The sequence below is a fragment of the Misgurnus anguillicaudatus genome, chromosome 22, assembly GCF_027580225.2.
Source record: "Misgurnus anguillicaudatus chromosome 22, ASM2758022v2, whole genome shotgun sequence".
Lineage (NCBI taxonomy): Eukaryota > Metazoa > Chordata > Actinopteri > Cypriniformes > Cobitidae > Misgurnus > Misgurnus anguillicaudatus.
Window position 1 is genome coordinate 34,008,289 of NC_073358.2, and position 18,091 is coordinate 34,026,379.

At 37.7% G+C, this 18,091-nt stretch overlaps 1 protein-coding gene across 2 annotated transcripts; it reads left to right on the top strand.

Moving 5' to 3' along the window:
- The first annotated feature begins 107 nt into the window (after window positions 1-107).
- cfap77 (cilia and flagella associated protein 77) lies at window positions 108-17,957 on the top strand. 2 transcript variants are annotated; one of them, XM_073860569.1, is made up of 7 exons: window positions 108-384; window positions 493-579; window positions 11,304-11,403; window positions 11,950-12,178; window positions 15,462-15,567; window positions 15,651-15,752; window positions 17,738-17,957. In XM_073860569.1, the coding sequence occupies exons 2-7, from the start codon at window positions 517-519 to the stop codon at window positions 17,858-17,860; spliced, it is 723 nt and encodes a 240-aa protein (XP_073716670.1). In that variant the 5' UTR covers window positions 108-384; window positions 493-516; the 3' UTR covers window positions 17,861-17,957. The 2 variants fall into 2 exon arrangements, with proteins under 2 accessions (XP_073716670.1, XP_055055317.2); XM_055199342.2 differs by lacking the exons at window positions 108-384; window positions 493-579 and adding an exon at window positions 11,661-11,800 and having other exon boundaries at window positions 11,320-11,403.
- Window positions 17,958-18,091: the final 134 nt, after the last annotated feature.

Here is an 18,091-nt window from a genome sequence, read left to right on the forward strand (position 1 = left end):
TGCCCTCTTCCGTACTGGAGCGATCACGATAAAACAACAACTTGATGTAAGTATAATTTTGACCAAATTACAAAATGTATATTTGCAATAATTAACAATAAAAGCTAATGCTTTTCAGAAAAAAACAAATAATAATACCGCAAAGGCTACTGGAGTATGACGAAGCGTCCCATCTCCATGACAACGCAAAACAACGAGAAGCAAGCGGATTTATATCACGGCCTGCTGCTAAAAAGAGCTTATTGAACCTTTTTTGAATTTGTGTTTTCATTTACATCTGTGCTGTGCTTATATTATTATTATTACAAGTTGTGCGTGTCTACTGACAACTTCTGACAACCGTGTTTTCCTAAACTTATCCTCACAAGGTGTCTCATCCTACAGGTGAGAGATCTTCTTATACATATTCAAAGGCAAAACGATAATATCTAATGACTGTGCGCCGTTGCTTTCGCACATATTCATTATGAATACCTTATTATTTTACATCAGGGAATCCCCTCAGCGACAGAAAATATGGAAAGCCCTCGTGTTGGTGTGGTGAGAGAGTCTATGCTGCATCGTCCTCTTCTTATTAAGGTCAGTTTTGAAATAAATAATTTTTTAAAACTAGAAAATTTAACTTTAAACAATAATTTATGTATAGAATGCCATAAAGAATAACTTTCATAAACATGTAAACTAACAGAAACAGATATAGTCTTAAAGGGAACATATCATGAAAATATGACTTTTTCCATGTTTAAGTGCTATAATTGGGTCCTAGAAAATGTGAAAAAGATAAACCAATTAACTTAATTTTGGTAAACCATTCTCTGCAAGCATGTGATAAAATAGGTCATTGACATTTGGCTCCCCTTGTGATGTCAGAAGGGGATAATACCACACCTTAATCTGCACTATCCAACCACAGCACTGCCATTTATTGCAAAGATCAACTCATTTGCATTTTAACCCTAATAAGTCCCTTGGGGTCAATCTTACCCCCAAGCCACTTTTATTTAGTTAAAAAACATGGTTCCCTTCATCTCAGTGGAATAAGATTTTGTGACTTTTCCAGATTATCTGTCGAGATTCATATAAAAAAACTGGGCTCGATTCGGTCGTTCTAAAGAGGTGTAAAAAATTCACCAAAAGAGGCCCTTTGGGGGTAAAAATGACCCCAATTGAAATGAATGGGAAATGCAAAAAAAAATCATTTTTTTCTTGTTATTCATCAAATAAAACCAATGCATCCAGAATAAATCTGAAAATTTTGACACAGAAAGGTAGCCCTGGTACTAGAGCACAAATGCAATATAGAAAAGACATGCTCAATCTCACACACACACACACACACACACACACACACACACACACTTACATTTAGTCAAATTTCTGTGGCATTTATAAAAAAATATACTATTTGAAATATTTTTTATTTTTAATGACCTTTCTAATGTTTATATTAACATAAATTGACAAAATGTATCACTAAAGTAATGATGTTGAGCAGTTGGCCACATCCAGTAAAATGAATGGGTCTCTATGGGCATCTGCTGGTCAAAATGATTTATTTCCTAAACGGTAACCATAAAACTGTTTTTTTTCTAACAACCAAATGGTCGAATTCAACACATAACATCTAGATCAATATCTCAAAACAATTTAAATTGTTTGTATTATTAAAGGTGCAGTGTTGAAATTTTAGTGGTATCTAGTGGTGAGGTTGCAAATTGCAACCAACAGCTCAGTTTACAGCTCACCCCTCGCTTTTGAAACGCATAGAGAAGCTACGGTAGCCACCAAAGGACAAACATGTCATCATTTGAGACAACTTAGTAAAAATGTTTGTCCATTAAGAGCTTCTGTAGAAACATGGTGGCACAAAATAGGGGACCCTCAGTGTATGTAGGTAAAAATGTCTCATTCCAAGGTTATAAAAACAATACAGTTCATTATGAAAGGTCTTTATACACCACTGATAATATAGTTTTGTACATTATTTTGCATTTCTGTCAAGAGATTCTCCTAAAAATTACACACTGCACCTTTAAACATGCATATATTTTTTGTAATCACCCTTTTAATTTCTGGGGTCATTTTTACCTCCAGGGAACTCGTATGCAGAAAAATAGGGGCTTATGAGGGTTAAAGGACACACCCCAAAACAGCACATTTTGGCTCACATCTACAAAGTGGCAATTTGAACATGCTATAATAAATTATCTATGGTATTTTGAGCTAGAACTTCACATATATACTCTGGAGACACCAAAGATTTATTTGACATCTTAAAAAAGTCCTGTGAGATGTCCCCTTTAATAGACAGATAGATAAATAACCACTAGATGGCAGGATTAATCTCTAAATAAAGCTTGCTATGGCAGTCTTGAAGTGTGGACCCTAACCCTTTTAAAGACTGCTCAGAAAGCATTTAACTAATGAGAAAATGTGTTGAATTATGTGTTAAATGATGAGAAATTAAAAATGTGCAGTGCTGGCATTATTATAGAACAATGTTAAAATGCACTCATCTAGGCTATTTGTCTTACACTGTTAACTTCAACATTGCATCATCCGAAGGTTTAGGAAAATTAAGAGTATGTTCCTCTAGCTTAGTTGGTAGAGCTTTGAATTTGTAGCGTAAAGGTCATGGGTTGGTTTCCCGGGGCACACACACACACATACTGATAAATACTTTTAATGCACCATGAAGTCACTTTGGATAAAAGCATCTGTCAAATGCATAAATGAGAGACACTGTTAAATCTTAAACCTGCACCAATACAGAAATGCAATTTTAATTTTTTAATTTACTGCCAAATGATGAATATTTCATACACATGCAGTATTTAAAAGAACTACTTTCATGTTAATGCACATACAATTCAGCTTTGAAAATGTACATACCATTTAAAATGAGCAGAAGAAGATAGTGATAGTACTGAGATGGAAATATCTGACCACTAAGGGTTTTGCCTTGGGTTTATCTGTGTGACGTTTGAAGTCATTCACAATAATTATTTTCTCTTCCTTCTCTAGTTCCTTCCTTCTCTAATCTAATTCTGCTTCATTTCAACTTCATCAAGTCTTCCAGTGAAGCAGAAGGGAGGATGAAATGAACCTGGGCGATCTTCTGTTTCTCCTTTTTCTCTCATCCGCTTTCTCTCTTTTCACACACACACCCAATCATTCTGTCCATCCCTGGTGGGATAAGACGCCTCTGTTAGACCTTTGCTTGCTCTCGCCCCTCTTTTCTCTCTAATGCTCTCCAGGGTTATTTGATATGCCCCTTTTGACTGATGCAGAAAATAGGATTACTGTATTTAAATGACTATGATAATGAACTGTGTGCATGTTCCCATAGTCCCGCGAGATCAAGGATTTCTCATTCTTTTTCATTGTGAGCACTCACAGCTACAGGTTCTGGCAGTGCGCTGGAACAATGACAGAGTCATCTGTGAGGATTTAGGCTTTTGTTCTTGTGGCGTTGCCTGATGTTGCCTGATTTCTTCCCTCTTGTGTTTAGTTTTTACAGCTGGAGGTTAGAACGCGCACCCTCAACCTTCTTTAATCAATCCAGGCTCCCTTTGCTTTCTGCGTAAAGGGGACCAACGGCGGACTCATATTCATTAAGAAATAGGCCAACCGCTGCAAGTCCCTCGTGCTGTCAGGCAAAGCGAGAGTATCTGTAGGCGTGCGCGCATATACAGTGAGAACGGTTCATCATTCTGAAAAATTTTCCGTGCCATTCTTCGCAAGTCTGCTGTCTCACGAGAAAAGCATACATATATCTTAGTAATCTGCTAATGGGCCTCAAACTGAAACGGGGATGAATTAGTCTGCTAACCATATCTGGTAGTTAAGCCCTTACATAGCCGTTTTCAGTGTACATGTCCAAAAAGTCAAAATAAAAAAAAAAGGAAAAGTTTATAACTCCTTCCCTCTCCTCTTAATTCCTTTTTGATGAGGCATAGCCAATAAATCATGTTTTCGTGCCTGTATTCCCTGATGACCAGTAAATTAGAGATCAGGGGAGCAGATTTGGGGCTTTTGTTGTTTTCTGGTGTCTGAGAGAGCCCTGCTGTGCAGCAGACTGGCTAGGCCCCATTCACAGTCCCCTCTTCCCACTCATTACCATTCACTTTTCATACAGCCTATATTAGTAATGTTAGACACACAGCAATCTGTGATTTCTTCTAAAGCAAATCTATACTGTAGCCTATAGCCTGCAGGCGAATTTATTATATACATGACATTTTAAAACAACCTAAAGTTGTTTTTTTCTTAAATTTAACTTAAATGTGACCCTGTGCCTGTGAAAACCCACCTAAAGTGTTTTTTTTTTGTGATTTACAGTTTTCTACATAAGATCATCCTATATAATGTATAATGTATAACCTTGATATTTTTAACAATATAATGAAAGTGAAATCAGTAAAATCTAACTTTGATGCTCCTAATCTCATAATTAAATAATGAGACTTGAAATTCACAGACAGGGTCACAAATGTGCAAAAAAAATGTTTCAATAGGATAGATATGGCAAAACAATTTCAAATCCATATATCATAAGATTTTGCCTACTGACTTTAATTGGCTTCAGAAATGTATTTGCATTGCAAAGGGACCGGTCCAAACCTTGACCTTCACTCACCTTGGTTAGACAGTGACTCATAAGCCTTCACTACAACCTTTACAAGGTGCTTTAGCTTCCACATGGTCGCTGTAGTAGCACAAAGCCTTAATATTAATAGAATCCAGCTGGGACCATTGTAGACACAAGCAGAAAGAGACAGATACATAATCATGAACCTCAGTACATTACTGTAAACTGCTTGCATAATAGATCAGTGTAAATGAGATAGTTAAAGAGACCTTTGGCCTTATCGTAGTATCTCATAACAAAGACGATGCGCATTTATTTATCCACGTACCTGGACAAATGAAGATATAATGTATCATTCCTGTCCATGTTAAATTGAGCAGCACAACATACAGTTTGAGGTCACGGTGTACAAATTTTGACCGAGTCTAGGACCAGATTGTGTACTACTTTTCCTATTAAAAATACATAAAAATACACCCTCGAGCATCCATACATCTGAAGCCGTACAATAAAACTGCTCTGAATCGAGGGAGGATAGCACGCAGGCTTTTGCCCAGACACATGCTCCCAATTAGCTGGCCCTCTTTATGGAAATGCCTCATCAATTATACCCAAAGCTTCAGGATTTGCCACACATAAAAAGAGTTAGCATCTTAATAACCAGCCAGACTATAAAGGAGATGAGATGAATGCGCGCGTGAATCTGCTTGAATGTTTGCATTGCACATATGTGCGAATTTACATTCAAGGGATTTTCGAGTTTAGCTGCGAAAGAGAAAAGCTGTGACCTGATGAGAAATTTATTCGTATTTTTCTTCTCTCAGCATTTTTGACATGATCCTTATTAGTACGTGCATTTTTTCTTTTTTAAAAGCTGACTTCATCACACTGACTTTTCTACGTTTTGTAAAATACATAAAGGGATAGCAGTTTCGAATTAAAAGGGCCATTCTTTCTAAGGTACGCTTAGAAGGAAATAATTGTCTCTGATTTGTATGAGGTGGGAGGTCTGATGAAAGATACAGAGTCCACTTTTTTGCTAGTAGTTTGTTACGCTGAGAAGATTAATTAAAATAAGCCAGCGTGCCTGCTGTCCTGTAATCAGGCACCAGATGGCGCTGAATGGGACTGCAGGATCATAATTAAGGGAAACAGTTCGGAGCATTACTCCCTATTATCCTCTAATCATCATCAAGGGCGCTTTTATTTGTAATTGTGAGGGAAAGAAGTGCACGGCGAGGCTGTCTGTCAGCTTCGAGTTATACGAGATGATCAGGCCTGGCTCACGGCTCTCCTTGCCTCTGCCTGCGGAGATTAAGCCGGGCCCACCGGGACGGCGTAAAACCGGTAGACTTTGGACAGGAGGTGCGGATCGGTTTTATCTCCAAGCTTCCCCGCTGCAATTTGTGTAATCTAGTAGCTAGGCTGTTGGAGATGTACTGTGATTTCAAGTGATACAGATCAGCAGATACTCACACACCACTTCAGCACCAGGAGGAGAAGAGAGAACAAAAACACTAAGACGGGCTCGCATTAAAGGGATACCACATGGGGCTCACTTATGAAGCCAAGATCTGAGAAAGAAAAGGAGACTTCTGTAATCTAAGTGCGAGAGCGAGGGTGTGTGCGTTCAAACAGCACCAGAGATGAGACCGAAAAAGTGTAGTGATAGACTCTTAGGGTCGGCGTTAAACTAATCTCAGCAGCTCAATCGAAATCCTAAGCGCACACATGAGCAAGAGAGGGACAAAAGGACGGTGAAATTAAAGCATGGGGCCCTGAATAGACAGGGGCCAAACTGAAGGGGTCTTCTAAGTAAGAGATGATTATGTCCCCCTGTTTTGGCTCCCTTTTTAGCCTGTGTGAATAATCTGCTCCCACTGACCCTTGTGTAGCCTCTCTCAGCGCGGCCCTATTCTCATGCCGGCCTCTGGCTCTTTCAGCGCGTCCGTGCCTGGTTAATGAAAGCACAATATAGAGACAGATCACCAGTAAATGACAATATAAAAGGAGCTTTTGCTTAACATAATCCTCCACCCGACTTGCCTTTTCTGTTGTCCCCTTCCCTTTCAGGCCTTTTATTGCGAATGAAAGGCCCAATAATGTTTTGAGGGGTCTGATTAGCCGTTTTACGCCAGCAGTCAACACGTTCCTTCAGGCATCTCTAAGTGATCTCCTCAAACCAATCTGCAGATTAAAATTGCGAAGGGGATTAAAGAGGGTGGCCAAGCATCACGGTGGCACTAACGCAAAGGATTGTAGCTTTAAGAAGCATTTGATACGTTTCAACAGATATGTTAACTAGAGGTTGGAAACGGGCTTTGATTTCAAAAGGCCAAAGAAAGATTTAGGTTATCGAGAAAGAGCAGAGTTTGGCAACCATATTAAGTTTTTGGAGGGCTTTACTCGACTGGGGCGACTGGTGGGGGTCCAGTGACAAATGTCTTTGAAATCCAGTTTTCGTCGTAGACCTCCGAATAATGAAGGATTCAGGGTTTTTAACCAGGAATTAAGTCTTTAGAACACAGCAAACACACACGCACACACACAGAGATCTCCAGAGATGAGAGATTCAACAGACTCGCCACACAAAGTCTTTTCTTCTTCCAAAAATCACTCGCGACAGAGTGAGGAGAACCGCCGACATAACTGTAACTCCGTGACTGACATGCGAGCACACCTCCCTCATGTTCCATCAAAGATCAAAGATACCTGCTTCTGGAATGCTCAGGCACCATATTTCACAGATCACTTTCGATACATCCGGTTGTCACCTTTGCCGTGGTTTGATTCTCAATTTTCCACCTTTTCTAAGATAAGCTGCTCTTAAAACAAGGCTTTGAGTTGTTTAACAGAGTTCAGAGAAGAATACCGGGCTTTTCTTCTGCCCCATGAGATGCTTTCAGGGTAGATTACGATGGGAGAGATTCCCTCCCCCAAAAACACATGGAGGATAAATGATGCCTTTTTTTACCATTTAGCTGTCAATCATCTTACAGTCATCACTCCGGAGACACAAATCCTACTATATATGAACTAAACGGACTACAGTGTTAGTGATTCGGTCCTGACTGAAGATATCAACCATCAAGAATGCCTTCAAATAGGATTTTTTTACAAAGTTGACAGCCAGCACAATCATTTGTGCATCTTACGCGAACACTTTTTTGGAAAATTAAGACTTTATTAATAGACTCACTCAATAATGCTAAAATCTAAAGGTGTGATTTAATCTGTCAATCAAAATAAAAAATCAACTTGACATTTTAATACCTACATTGTCTTTATTGTGAAATGCTTCGGTTTTTTTCTAAGTGGTCTTTTATTAATTTTGGTAATGTATCCCAGGTGAAAAATAATTCTATGAAAAATATACTTTAAAAAGTGTACTAAGTATATTTTCTACATTTTGTACTATTTTCATCAAATCCAAGTATAGTTAAAGGAATATTCCATTTTCTTAAAAGAAAAATCCAGATAATTTACTCACCACCATGTCATCCAAAATGTTGATGTCTTTCTTTGTTCAGTCGAGAAGAAATTATGTTTTTTGAGTAAACATTGCAGGATTTTTCTCATTTTAATGGACTTTAATAGACACCAACCATTAATACTTAACTCAACACTTAACAGTTCTTTTCAACGGAGTCTCAAAGGACCACAAACAATCCCAAACGAGGCACAAGGGTCTTATCTAGCAAAACGATTGTCATTTTTGACAATAAAAATAACAAATATCCACTTTTATAGCACAACTTTTCGTTTAGATCCGGTCGTCATGCGCTAGCGTGACCCGACGCAATACGTCATCACGTCAAGAGGTCACAGAGGACGAACGCGAAACTCCGCCCCAGTGTCGAGAAAGAGGATCGTTCCTACGTTGTTGTATTTCAACTGATACTAATTAATGTCTTTGTGTCAGTTTATTGTTTACAATGGTCCGCAAATGTGCGTTTTATATATGTAACACGTGACCTCCCTACATCACTACGCATTTACGTTAGGTGGCGCTGGACCGGACCTAAACGAAAAGTTGTGCTATAAAAGTGGATATTTGTTATTTTTGTTGTCAAAAATGACGGTCGTTTTGCTGGATGGGACCCTTGTGCCTCGTTTGGGATTGTTTATAGTCCTTTGAAACTCTGTTGAAAAAACTGTTGTGTGTTGAGTTAAGTATTAATTGTTGGTGTCTATTAAAGTCCATTAAAATGAGAAAAGTCCTGCAATGTTTTCCTCAAAAAACATAATTTCTTCTCGACTGAACAAAGAAAGACATCAACATTTTGGATGACATTGTGGTGAGTAAATTATCTGGATTTTTCTTTTAAGAAAATGGAATATTCCTTTAAGTGTATTCAATTATGTATTACCTTCAACTTAACATTTGACTACACTTAAGTGTAAATATACACTGTAAAAAGTGTTTCTGTGCCTGTTTTTTTTTGTGCCTTTAATTTATTCTTGTTTTTTAATTAAAATGTGAGTTAAAATAACATAAAAAGGTAAATAATTTGAGTAATTCTAAATGAACACTTTATTGAGTAAATTCAGCTTTATTTTATCATGTATAATCCACTTTGACTCAACTTAAAACATCAAATGCAGCCACTTGGCTCAATTTTTATGAGTTAGATTTAGGTATTACTTTTTACAGTGAAAAAAACTTTTTTTAGATTTATGAGCAATTAAGCACCCTTACAGTACAATTGGATTGTATCGCCATTTTAATGGAAGTACAATTCAAAAGACATTGCCGCGCAAATTATAGTTGTGTTTAAGTACATTTTGTGCATACACTAAAAGTATACTTTTAAAAACTACATACTCTTTAAATAAAGCACAACAAGTAGAGGCATACTTGTTTTATACTTCATGTACTTCAATAATATTTCTAATAGACTAAAGTATACTACTTTTTTACCTGGGATAGTTACTGAGTCACTGGTGTTTGACTGACAGTTCATTGGTGTTTATAAAAGAAATGTCAAAAATACACACATAAAATCGCTTTAGGGCAAATTCACATTATGTTTATGCATTTGGCAGACGATTTTATACAAAGGTATACATTTTATCAGTATGTGTCTTCCCTGGGTTTGATCCCACAGCCTTTTGCACTGCTAACGCAACCCAGGTGAAAAAGTACACTGAAAAAAATGAGTCATTGAATTTAATCAATTTTTTTAAGGTAAGTGGTTGCAATCAATTTATTTAAGCTACATTTAAACAAAAAATATTAGTAAAGTAGAATAAAATATAAAACTTTTGTTTAAATGTAGCTTAAATAAATTGATTGCAACCACTTACCTTAAAAAAATTGATTAAATTCAATGAATCATTTTTTTCAGTTCATAGTGTACTTAAAGTGCTTTATTTTCGCACACAAATTTTGTACTTAATATACTAAAAATGTATCTGTAACACTTTATTTTACGGTGTCTTTGTTACACATGTTACATGTAATTATTATAGTAATAACAGTTAATTATGCATAATTACATGTAACTAACCCTAAACCAAACCCTAATCCTAAACACAACCCTATAGTAAGTACATGTTGTTAATGATTATTAGTTAGTACTTAAATGTATAATTACACTGTAACAGTGATACCGTAAAATAAAGTGTGACCAATTTATCTTTAGTACTTCTTAAGATGTTCTTACACTGAAAAAAAAAGATTCATTAAATTTAATCAATTTTTTTAAGGTAAGTGGTTGCAATCAATTTATTTAAGCTACATTTAAACAAAAAAAGATTATTAAAGTAAAATAAAATATAAAACTTTAGTTTAAATGTAGCTTAAATAAATTGATTGCAACCACTTACCTTAAATTTTTTTATTAAATTCAATGAATCATTTTTTTCAGTGTAAGTGTACTTATTTGTGCTATTTTGTGACACCATGAATATGAACTAAAATGCACTTTTTACATACTTTCTGTATTAAAAATATATTTAGTTAACACTTGTATTAAACTTGAACTCAACTTTCATGCAAAGATGGGTTCAAGTTTATTACAAGTGGTACATAAATATTTTTTTTTTATAAATTTGTAGCACATTTTAGTTCATATTTATGGTGTCTCAAAATAGCACAGTGAAGTACACTTAGATGATCTTAAGAACATTTAAACAAGTACTAAAGATTATTATATTGAAGGTGCAGTGTGTAAATTTTAGCGGCATCCAGTGGTGAGGTTGCGAATTGCAACCAACGGCTCAGTCCACTGCTCACCCCTCGTTTTGAAATGCATAAAGAAGCTACGGTACCCGCCACTAGAAAAACATGCAATTGACGGAGACAACCAAGTAAAAAAAGGTCTGTCCGTTAAGGGCTTCTGTAGAAACATGACGGCACAAAATGGCGACTTCCACGTAAGGGGACCCTCAGTGTATGTAGATAAACACATCTCATTCTAAGGTAATAAAAACATAACAGTTCATTATAAAAAGGTCTTAATACACCCCTGTTAATATAGTTTTGTATATTATTTTGTATTTCTGTCAAGAGTTCCTTTTAAAAATTACACACTGCACCTTTAAGTACAAAATTAGTGTGCGAAAATAAAGCACTTTAAGTACACTATGGAAGTGTACTACTTTTTCACCTAGGAATGCTTTTCCAGTAAGCTATACAGCAATTATATATATAAAAAAAAAGAAATCTGTCCATCTGTGTAGAGTTCTCACTACTATGCGATCTCTATAGCCTACACTCGGAAAGACCAAGTCAAGAGGTTTGTCCTGCCCAGGATCTGACTTTGTTTATGGGACAGCAACTACAGTACATGATGGAGGAGTGCCAGAGGGTAAGTGACAAAACAATTTCCTAAAAAATGTCAACATTTTTAGTCGTGGTAGTTTTATTTAGGCCTTTAACACAAAAATAATAAAGATTCAATCATTTCCAAGAAGCATGTGTACTTACTCAAAGCCTTTGTTTATGAGAAACCTCCCCCCACCCCGTTCCCCATCAAATCTTGTCGCAGATTGATGTCACAGTGTGTTTTCTTGAGTAAGTGTCCCCTCAGGCACTCACCCTGTGCTGTCACTGCACTCCTGTTAGCATACTAAACTGTGCCTGGCTTCTGCACCGGCTTCCCGTCTTACACTTTAATTATGCACTTCCAATGGAGGACAGACGTCAGTGACTGCCAGTGTCAACCCGTCTACCTTATACAAGAGCCATGAACAGATCTAGCGAAGGTTACCCTGTCATGCTTATCTGAGCTTAGTCATCGCTGATCCAATTGTAACTGTTATAACAAACAACAACAAAAATTGATCTCCAACCAGAGCATGTGCCATTATAATGCCTTTTTAATGCAATTTTTATAAGATCTCTCTCCTTTTAGCGATCTCCAACTGGCAAACGCACACTATGTCTACCAGACACAGGACGGCGGAGAGGGATTTCATCGCTCTTAACCGAGAGGGGGTCAAGTCAGGCTTGGTTACTGCCAAAGAGGTGCACCAGTACCGTGCCACCCATGACATCCGCCGCCAGCCAGCGACCAGAGAGGCCTTTCGTAGGTCTGCCCCACCGCGCATAACAACAGATGCTTCGTTTGGTGTTTCTAACAGGTGAGTGTGTGTGTGGGGGGGTATAAAGGCCCTGTGTTTTATAATGCTAGGACCTCTTTAATATACAATCATAAAGATTATTTTAGCATTTGAGGCCAGTCCTTCGGGGCCCCGACCGGGGAGCGTCCTCCCAGCCGCCTCGCCCCCGGCGGGTCAGGCGTCCACCAAAGATCACCAAAGTGCCTTCGGGTATGTAAGAACTGGGTCCCTCCGGGAAGTGACACGTACTTTGTATTTCAAGGAGATTAAATCATGAAATCAGAGCAGATGCATCTGTGGATGTTCTGTTAGTGAAGCTGCCTGTAAGATCCGAAAAATCTAAGATTTGTGTTTATTTAAAGAGAAATTAAATTTTTTAAATCCTGTATTTAATTTTTCTATTACAAGAAACAAAAATCAAATATGCATAATAGATTTTCACTAGTGGTCCCATGCTGGATGAACTGTGCGTTATCTGAGAAATTTAAGAGAGAAAGAGAAACAGCGTATGTGTCATTTCAATGCCGTCTGTTTATAAAGTTGAAATCATTTTAGATATAAAGTGAAACACTCAAAACGTATTAAATGTCATTATAGTAGTCAGTCATGTAAAAATAAACCAAGCATCATCTGGGTCAGTTCTGCTGTCTGCAGTCAGATGTACTTAACTGATCCTATAACACCCATACATGTCTGCTAATTAGACGAAGACTGCTAGGTGAACCTTACATCACCTTATTAATATTAATGAGTCGTATTTACGCCACAACCCCGTCGTTGTTTTCATATTACTGGATATATCGAGCGTGCAGAAGCTATAAATGGTTCCATGAATAGGACTCTCTCCAAGGGCAAACTAAAACGGGTGGATGTTCAGATTTAAAAAATAGTGGAGCAGTCAGACAAAAGGGAAGGACCAGGGGGTGGAGAAGGTGCAGGTATGTATATCTGCACGGAACGGAGAATGAAAGGTAGCCAGAAAGCTGAGAGAACTAGTTTTTGAGATCCATACCCACTGAGATATGACACGCGCACTTTGGTAGGATTATTACAGCGGTCCGTTCTGCCGCGAGCTCCCTTCTGCCCTTCCCTCTCCTTCAGCCTCCTTTCTTTTTTGCTCGCGCCCTCTTGGGCCTTGATTCTGTTGAAATGGAGTTGAATTATTTAACCAAAAACACAGCTTCGTGTCCAGGCTTCCTCTCGGTCCCTTTCTCTCTCGCTCACTCTTGATGTTGATACATCCAGTGTTGGGCGAGTGTTTTAAGAGGCAGACAGGAGGAAGGAGAGCTGGAGCAATGAGAGGTAAGATCAGGGGTCCTCGGGGACTTGTTTGGCCCTGCACTCTATCCATCAAATGCTGTTTGCGAATGCCACGGTCAGCCCTAATGAGGGTGTGTTAGGATCCTTGCAGAAAATGTCACCATCCCCATACGCACGCACGCGCGCGCACACATGCGCATTAAATACAGAGTACACACTGGTGCATCTTGAGATTTCTATTCAAGATGTAAGAATGGGGTACATCTGGTAGTAGGTTTACAAAGTCACAATGCAGGGTCAAATGTCAGTTTAAAGGCCAGCTATTAGAGTTCCACTGCAGCCTGTGATGCAATTACTGTGGGCGTCTTATCTGCTGTTTACACATCTACTGCATTAATTTAAGGAAAAACTCTGCTTAATGTAAAATATGGTATAGGGCTGGGCAAAAAAGATTTTTCAATTAATCAGGGTTTTTTTACGTGGTCGATTCAAAATCGGTTTTCAAAGGCCATGAATCGATTTTTCCCCCCATATTTCCGCAAGCATTAAATGTAAGATTAACGTTACTCTAATTACTAGTCTTCTCCACTAGATGTCACCCTCTTTTTTGCATCACGCGATTTTTACTAAGGAGCGAGAGGTGAGCCTGTCATTCATTCAGTCTATAATATAATATAATATAATATAATATAATATAATATAATATAATATAATATAATATAATATAATATAATATAATATAATATAATATAATATAATATAATATAATATAATATAATATAATAACGGGGCTGTTGAATGCTTTATTCTGAGTGGCTGAGAAATACAGAGCCCCTAAAGGGACATGGAGCAAAATTAAATAAAGTTTAGTTTCGCGCGCGCACATGAAACTTTCAAGCAGATACTAAACAAGGTAGTTTCACGTGCGCACGCGATAGTTTCATGTGCGCGCATGAAAGTTTCAAGTGAAACTATCGCGTGCGCACGCGAAACTAAACTTTATTTAATTTTTCACATGTTTCACGTGCACTCGTGAAAGTTTCTCGTAAGCATGCGAAACTTAACTTCTGCACATGTAGGTTTCAGGTGAGCACATGAAAGTTTCACGTGAGCACATAAAACTAAACTTTAGATTTTTTACTTTATGTCACCTTAGGGGCTCGGTAGTAAAATGTTCCGTGGGTGTTGATTACTTTTCGGTAAACCGCACACCTAACTTGTCAAATATCTTAAAAATAGGCACCAGAGCAATGTTTTTGGTAACCGTGGTATAAGCGGAATAATTGACTCCTTCGAATGAATCAAAAATAATGCACACCCGCGGTGTAACTGCACCCTTTCGCATCGTGCCGCATAACCACCTTGGGTGTGCATTATTTTCTTATAATTCAACGGCCCGTCGTCAATTATTCTTTATATAATATTTTAATATAATATAATACATAATCTATATTTATTGAGTTGAATCGGCAATCGAGTATAAAAATCGGCCCGAGAATCGGAATCAAACCGAGAATCGAAATCAAATCAATTCGATAGCTTGTGAATTGAAATCAAATCAATTTGATAGCTTGTGAATCGAATCGATCTGGAACATCTGAAATAATACCCAGCCCTAATATGGTATATGGAAATGTTATTCACAGCTGGAAGCATCATCAAAGTAGCCAAAATATTCAATAAACAATAACTCTAATTCTTAAAGAAAGGATCACTCTCCATTTTATTAGTGCACTGCTTTACTACCACATATTTAAAAATGGTCAAAAGCCATCACTGGGGCGGTACCCTTTTAAAAGGTCCTAATATTTACCATTTGTGTACAGATATGAAAACATTTGGTACCAAAATGTACCTTTTGAATTACCTTTGAGGTAATGATAAGCTCTCTTTAGGAGCAAAGATGTACTTTTTAGAAAAGTGTTCCGCCCCAGTGGACCATTTTTTGACCATTTTTTTCTGATAGTATAAAATTAAAGAGTTACCCCCCTCAGATTTTTGTGAAAAGGTGCATTCATTCCAATTAACCTTTGGTTTCGTGCAGACCATCTACTCCAATCTCAGAGCTCATGGAGTATAAATATGCTCAGAGATGGCTGGAAGAGCAGCAGGCCAGGGACAGAGTCCTACGAGCACATCACCACAAGAAGGTACATGAAATGAATTTATTCTTGCTGTTCTCAGGAAAATGAATCTGGTATAAGTGTCATTTAAATCGGGCAAATTTCAACAGGCTCAGCTTGGGCGTATACAGGACACGCGGACAACTCTGCTCCGCAAGAGCATGCCCTTACCCGAAGCTCCATCCATGTGGAAACTGCCTCGGTTTCAGCAGGTAAAAGCTCCCAGAGTTGCAACAATGACCTTTTATTCTCTGGAAATCTCCAATTTTTTTTCACTTAACTACGCTTTTAGAAAAAAAGGGTCAAAATATGTACTCCAGCTGTCACTGGGGCAGTGCCCTTTAAAACGGTTCTAATATATATCATTAGGTACAGATATACATTTGGGTACCTTTGAGGTATTAATAATGTGCACTCTTTGGTACCAAAATTGACCTGTGAGGTACTAATGTAAACTCAAGGTGCAACGCTGCACTTTTTTTTTAAAGGGTACGGCACCAGTGACAGTGTAGTTACGCTACACGTTTATTTTATAATACATAATACGTCAAATTAATTTCCCAGCAATTTGTATAAAATGTTATATGATTCCAGTGGTGTGGTTAACTGGCAATGGTAGAGTAGTAATCATGATCAGTGTATTGTGTGTGTAGACTTACAAGAGAGAGTGAGAGAGACAGACAGACAGAGAGAGAGAGAGAGTGAGAGAGATAGCTTGTGTGTATGTGTTGTGACAATATGAAGTATGAGGTTGCCCAGCTGAAAAATCTACAATGAAAGTAACAAAATCTGCCTCAAGCCTTGCAATTGTTCACACATACACAACCCCCTTCAGTTTAGGTTGCTTTTCGAGCCATAATACCCGGTATGATGGTGAATCACCAATTAAATCAATAGTGGGGGTTTTTCTGGTCTTTTGCAATGACAAGTGGACTATTATCCTGACAGCTCTACCTGTCAGAAGTACATGAAAATTTCCTATTGACAATCCCCAATGCTTCCAATTATGAGGGAATCAGACTCCCGCTGAGCTAATGATGGCCCCCGAAGACCATTAGACACATCCCAACACACGTTCTCAGAAAAACACGTACGCACATGCGCACACGGATTTCTCCATCATTTTGCACATACATGCATATCCCATTTTCTTTTAACTCCTCGCCTGTTCTCTTCCATCACATCTTGTCCTATTTCCTCTGCAAATTACCCCTCTACACACATACACGCACACACACTCGCACCCTATGCGCCTGTCTGTCCTGTCGTCCACCCTCAGTCGGCTCTAATGAGGGAGGGTGTTATTTTTGTTGCATGCCTGCGCTAAATTCTCTCTTGTATGACAGCTGATGGAGAGAGAGAGGAGCGTTAACCTTATAAAAGATTTACCTCTGCTCATTACAGCCTGTCAAGTAGCTGTCCTGATAGCACCAGGTTCGACATTTGCATCCTTGACTCTCTTCTTCGTTCTACGCTCATTTTCTTCATACCTGTCGTTTGTTTGTTTGTATTGTCATCTTCTCTTACATCTCTTTCATTTCTGCTTTCTTGATGCACCGTTCCTCTTTAATTCAAAAGGGTGTGGAGGAGTTTGAGAGAGGCAACAAGGCTAGAAAACGGAAATGTAAAACTATAATAAAAAGCAAACAAATACTTGAGATGTGATGTGACATGCTAAAGCTTCAATCTGTTTTTAAAAGTATTTGGTGAAGGAGTGCATTGGTGTGATTTCGAATCGTTTGATTTCTCATTCAGTCACTTGAATGTGCCATAAACATAAGCTTGCCTATAAAATGCATTCATCATATATAAATGTTTTTTTTTAAACCGATTGGCTGACAGATCGGGAGTTTTCAGCCATTGTTTATAATATACATGTGCTGTGACAAGAAATTCTGTTTTATTTAAAACCTGTCAGTACACATTTTATTTTATCGGCTTAGATGCTACACACGAAAAGCATATCTGCTGCCATTTTAACAGTGATTTAACAGTTTTGTGTAGGAAAATCAAAAATGTTTCCTGTGTTTTAAAACCACTTACATCTTGCATTCTGTCTCTATATACATACACATGGGAAGGGAACCACAGCACATATATCTGATTTATCTTATGAATCTCACCTGTCATCGTTCTCTCTCACAACTTCCCAGTCGACTGAATATCAGAGTATGATTTATTTGACACTGTTCTGCAGGTGGGACCAGCTCTGGACACCTTTCGAGATCCCGAAGCCCGCAAGAAAGCTATGATTGCCCACCACTCAGAATCTGCAAGTAGGAGAGGGATTCTGGGTCAAGGCACATACACAGTGGATTGACAAAGCTTGTAATTATTACATGTACATCTCAGTGCATCTGCTTGTCAGGCTTCTCTTTGATGTATTAATCTTGCAATAAACTACTGATGCTTAATAATTTTGATTATTGTTTATTTCATCCTGTACAAACAGTTACTTTATTAATATGTAAATATAAATGTAAATATATATATATAAATGTAAATATATATATATAAATGTAAATATATATATAAATGTAAATATATATAT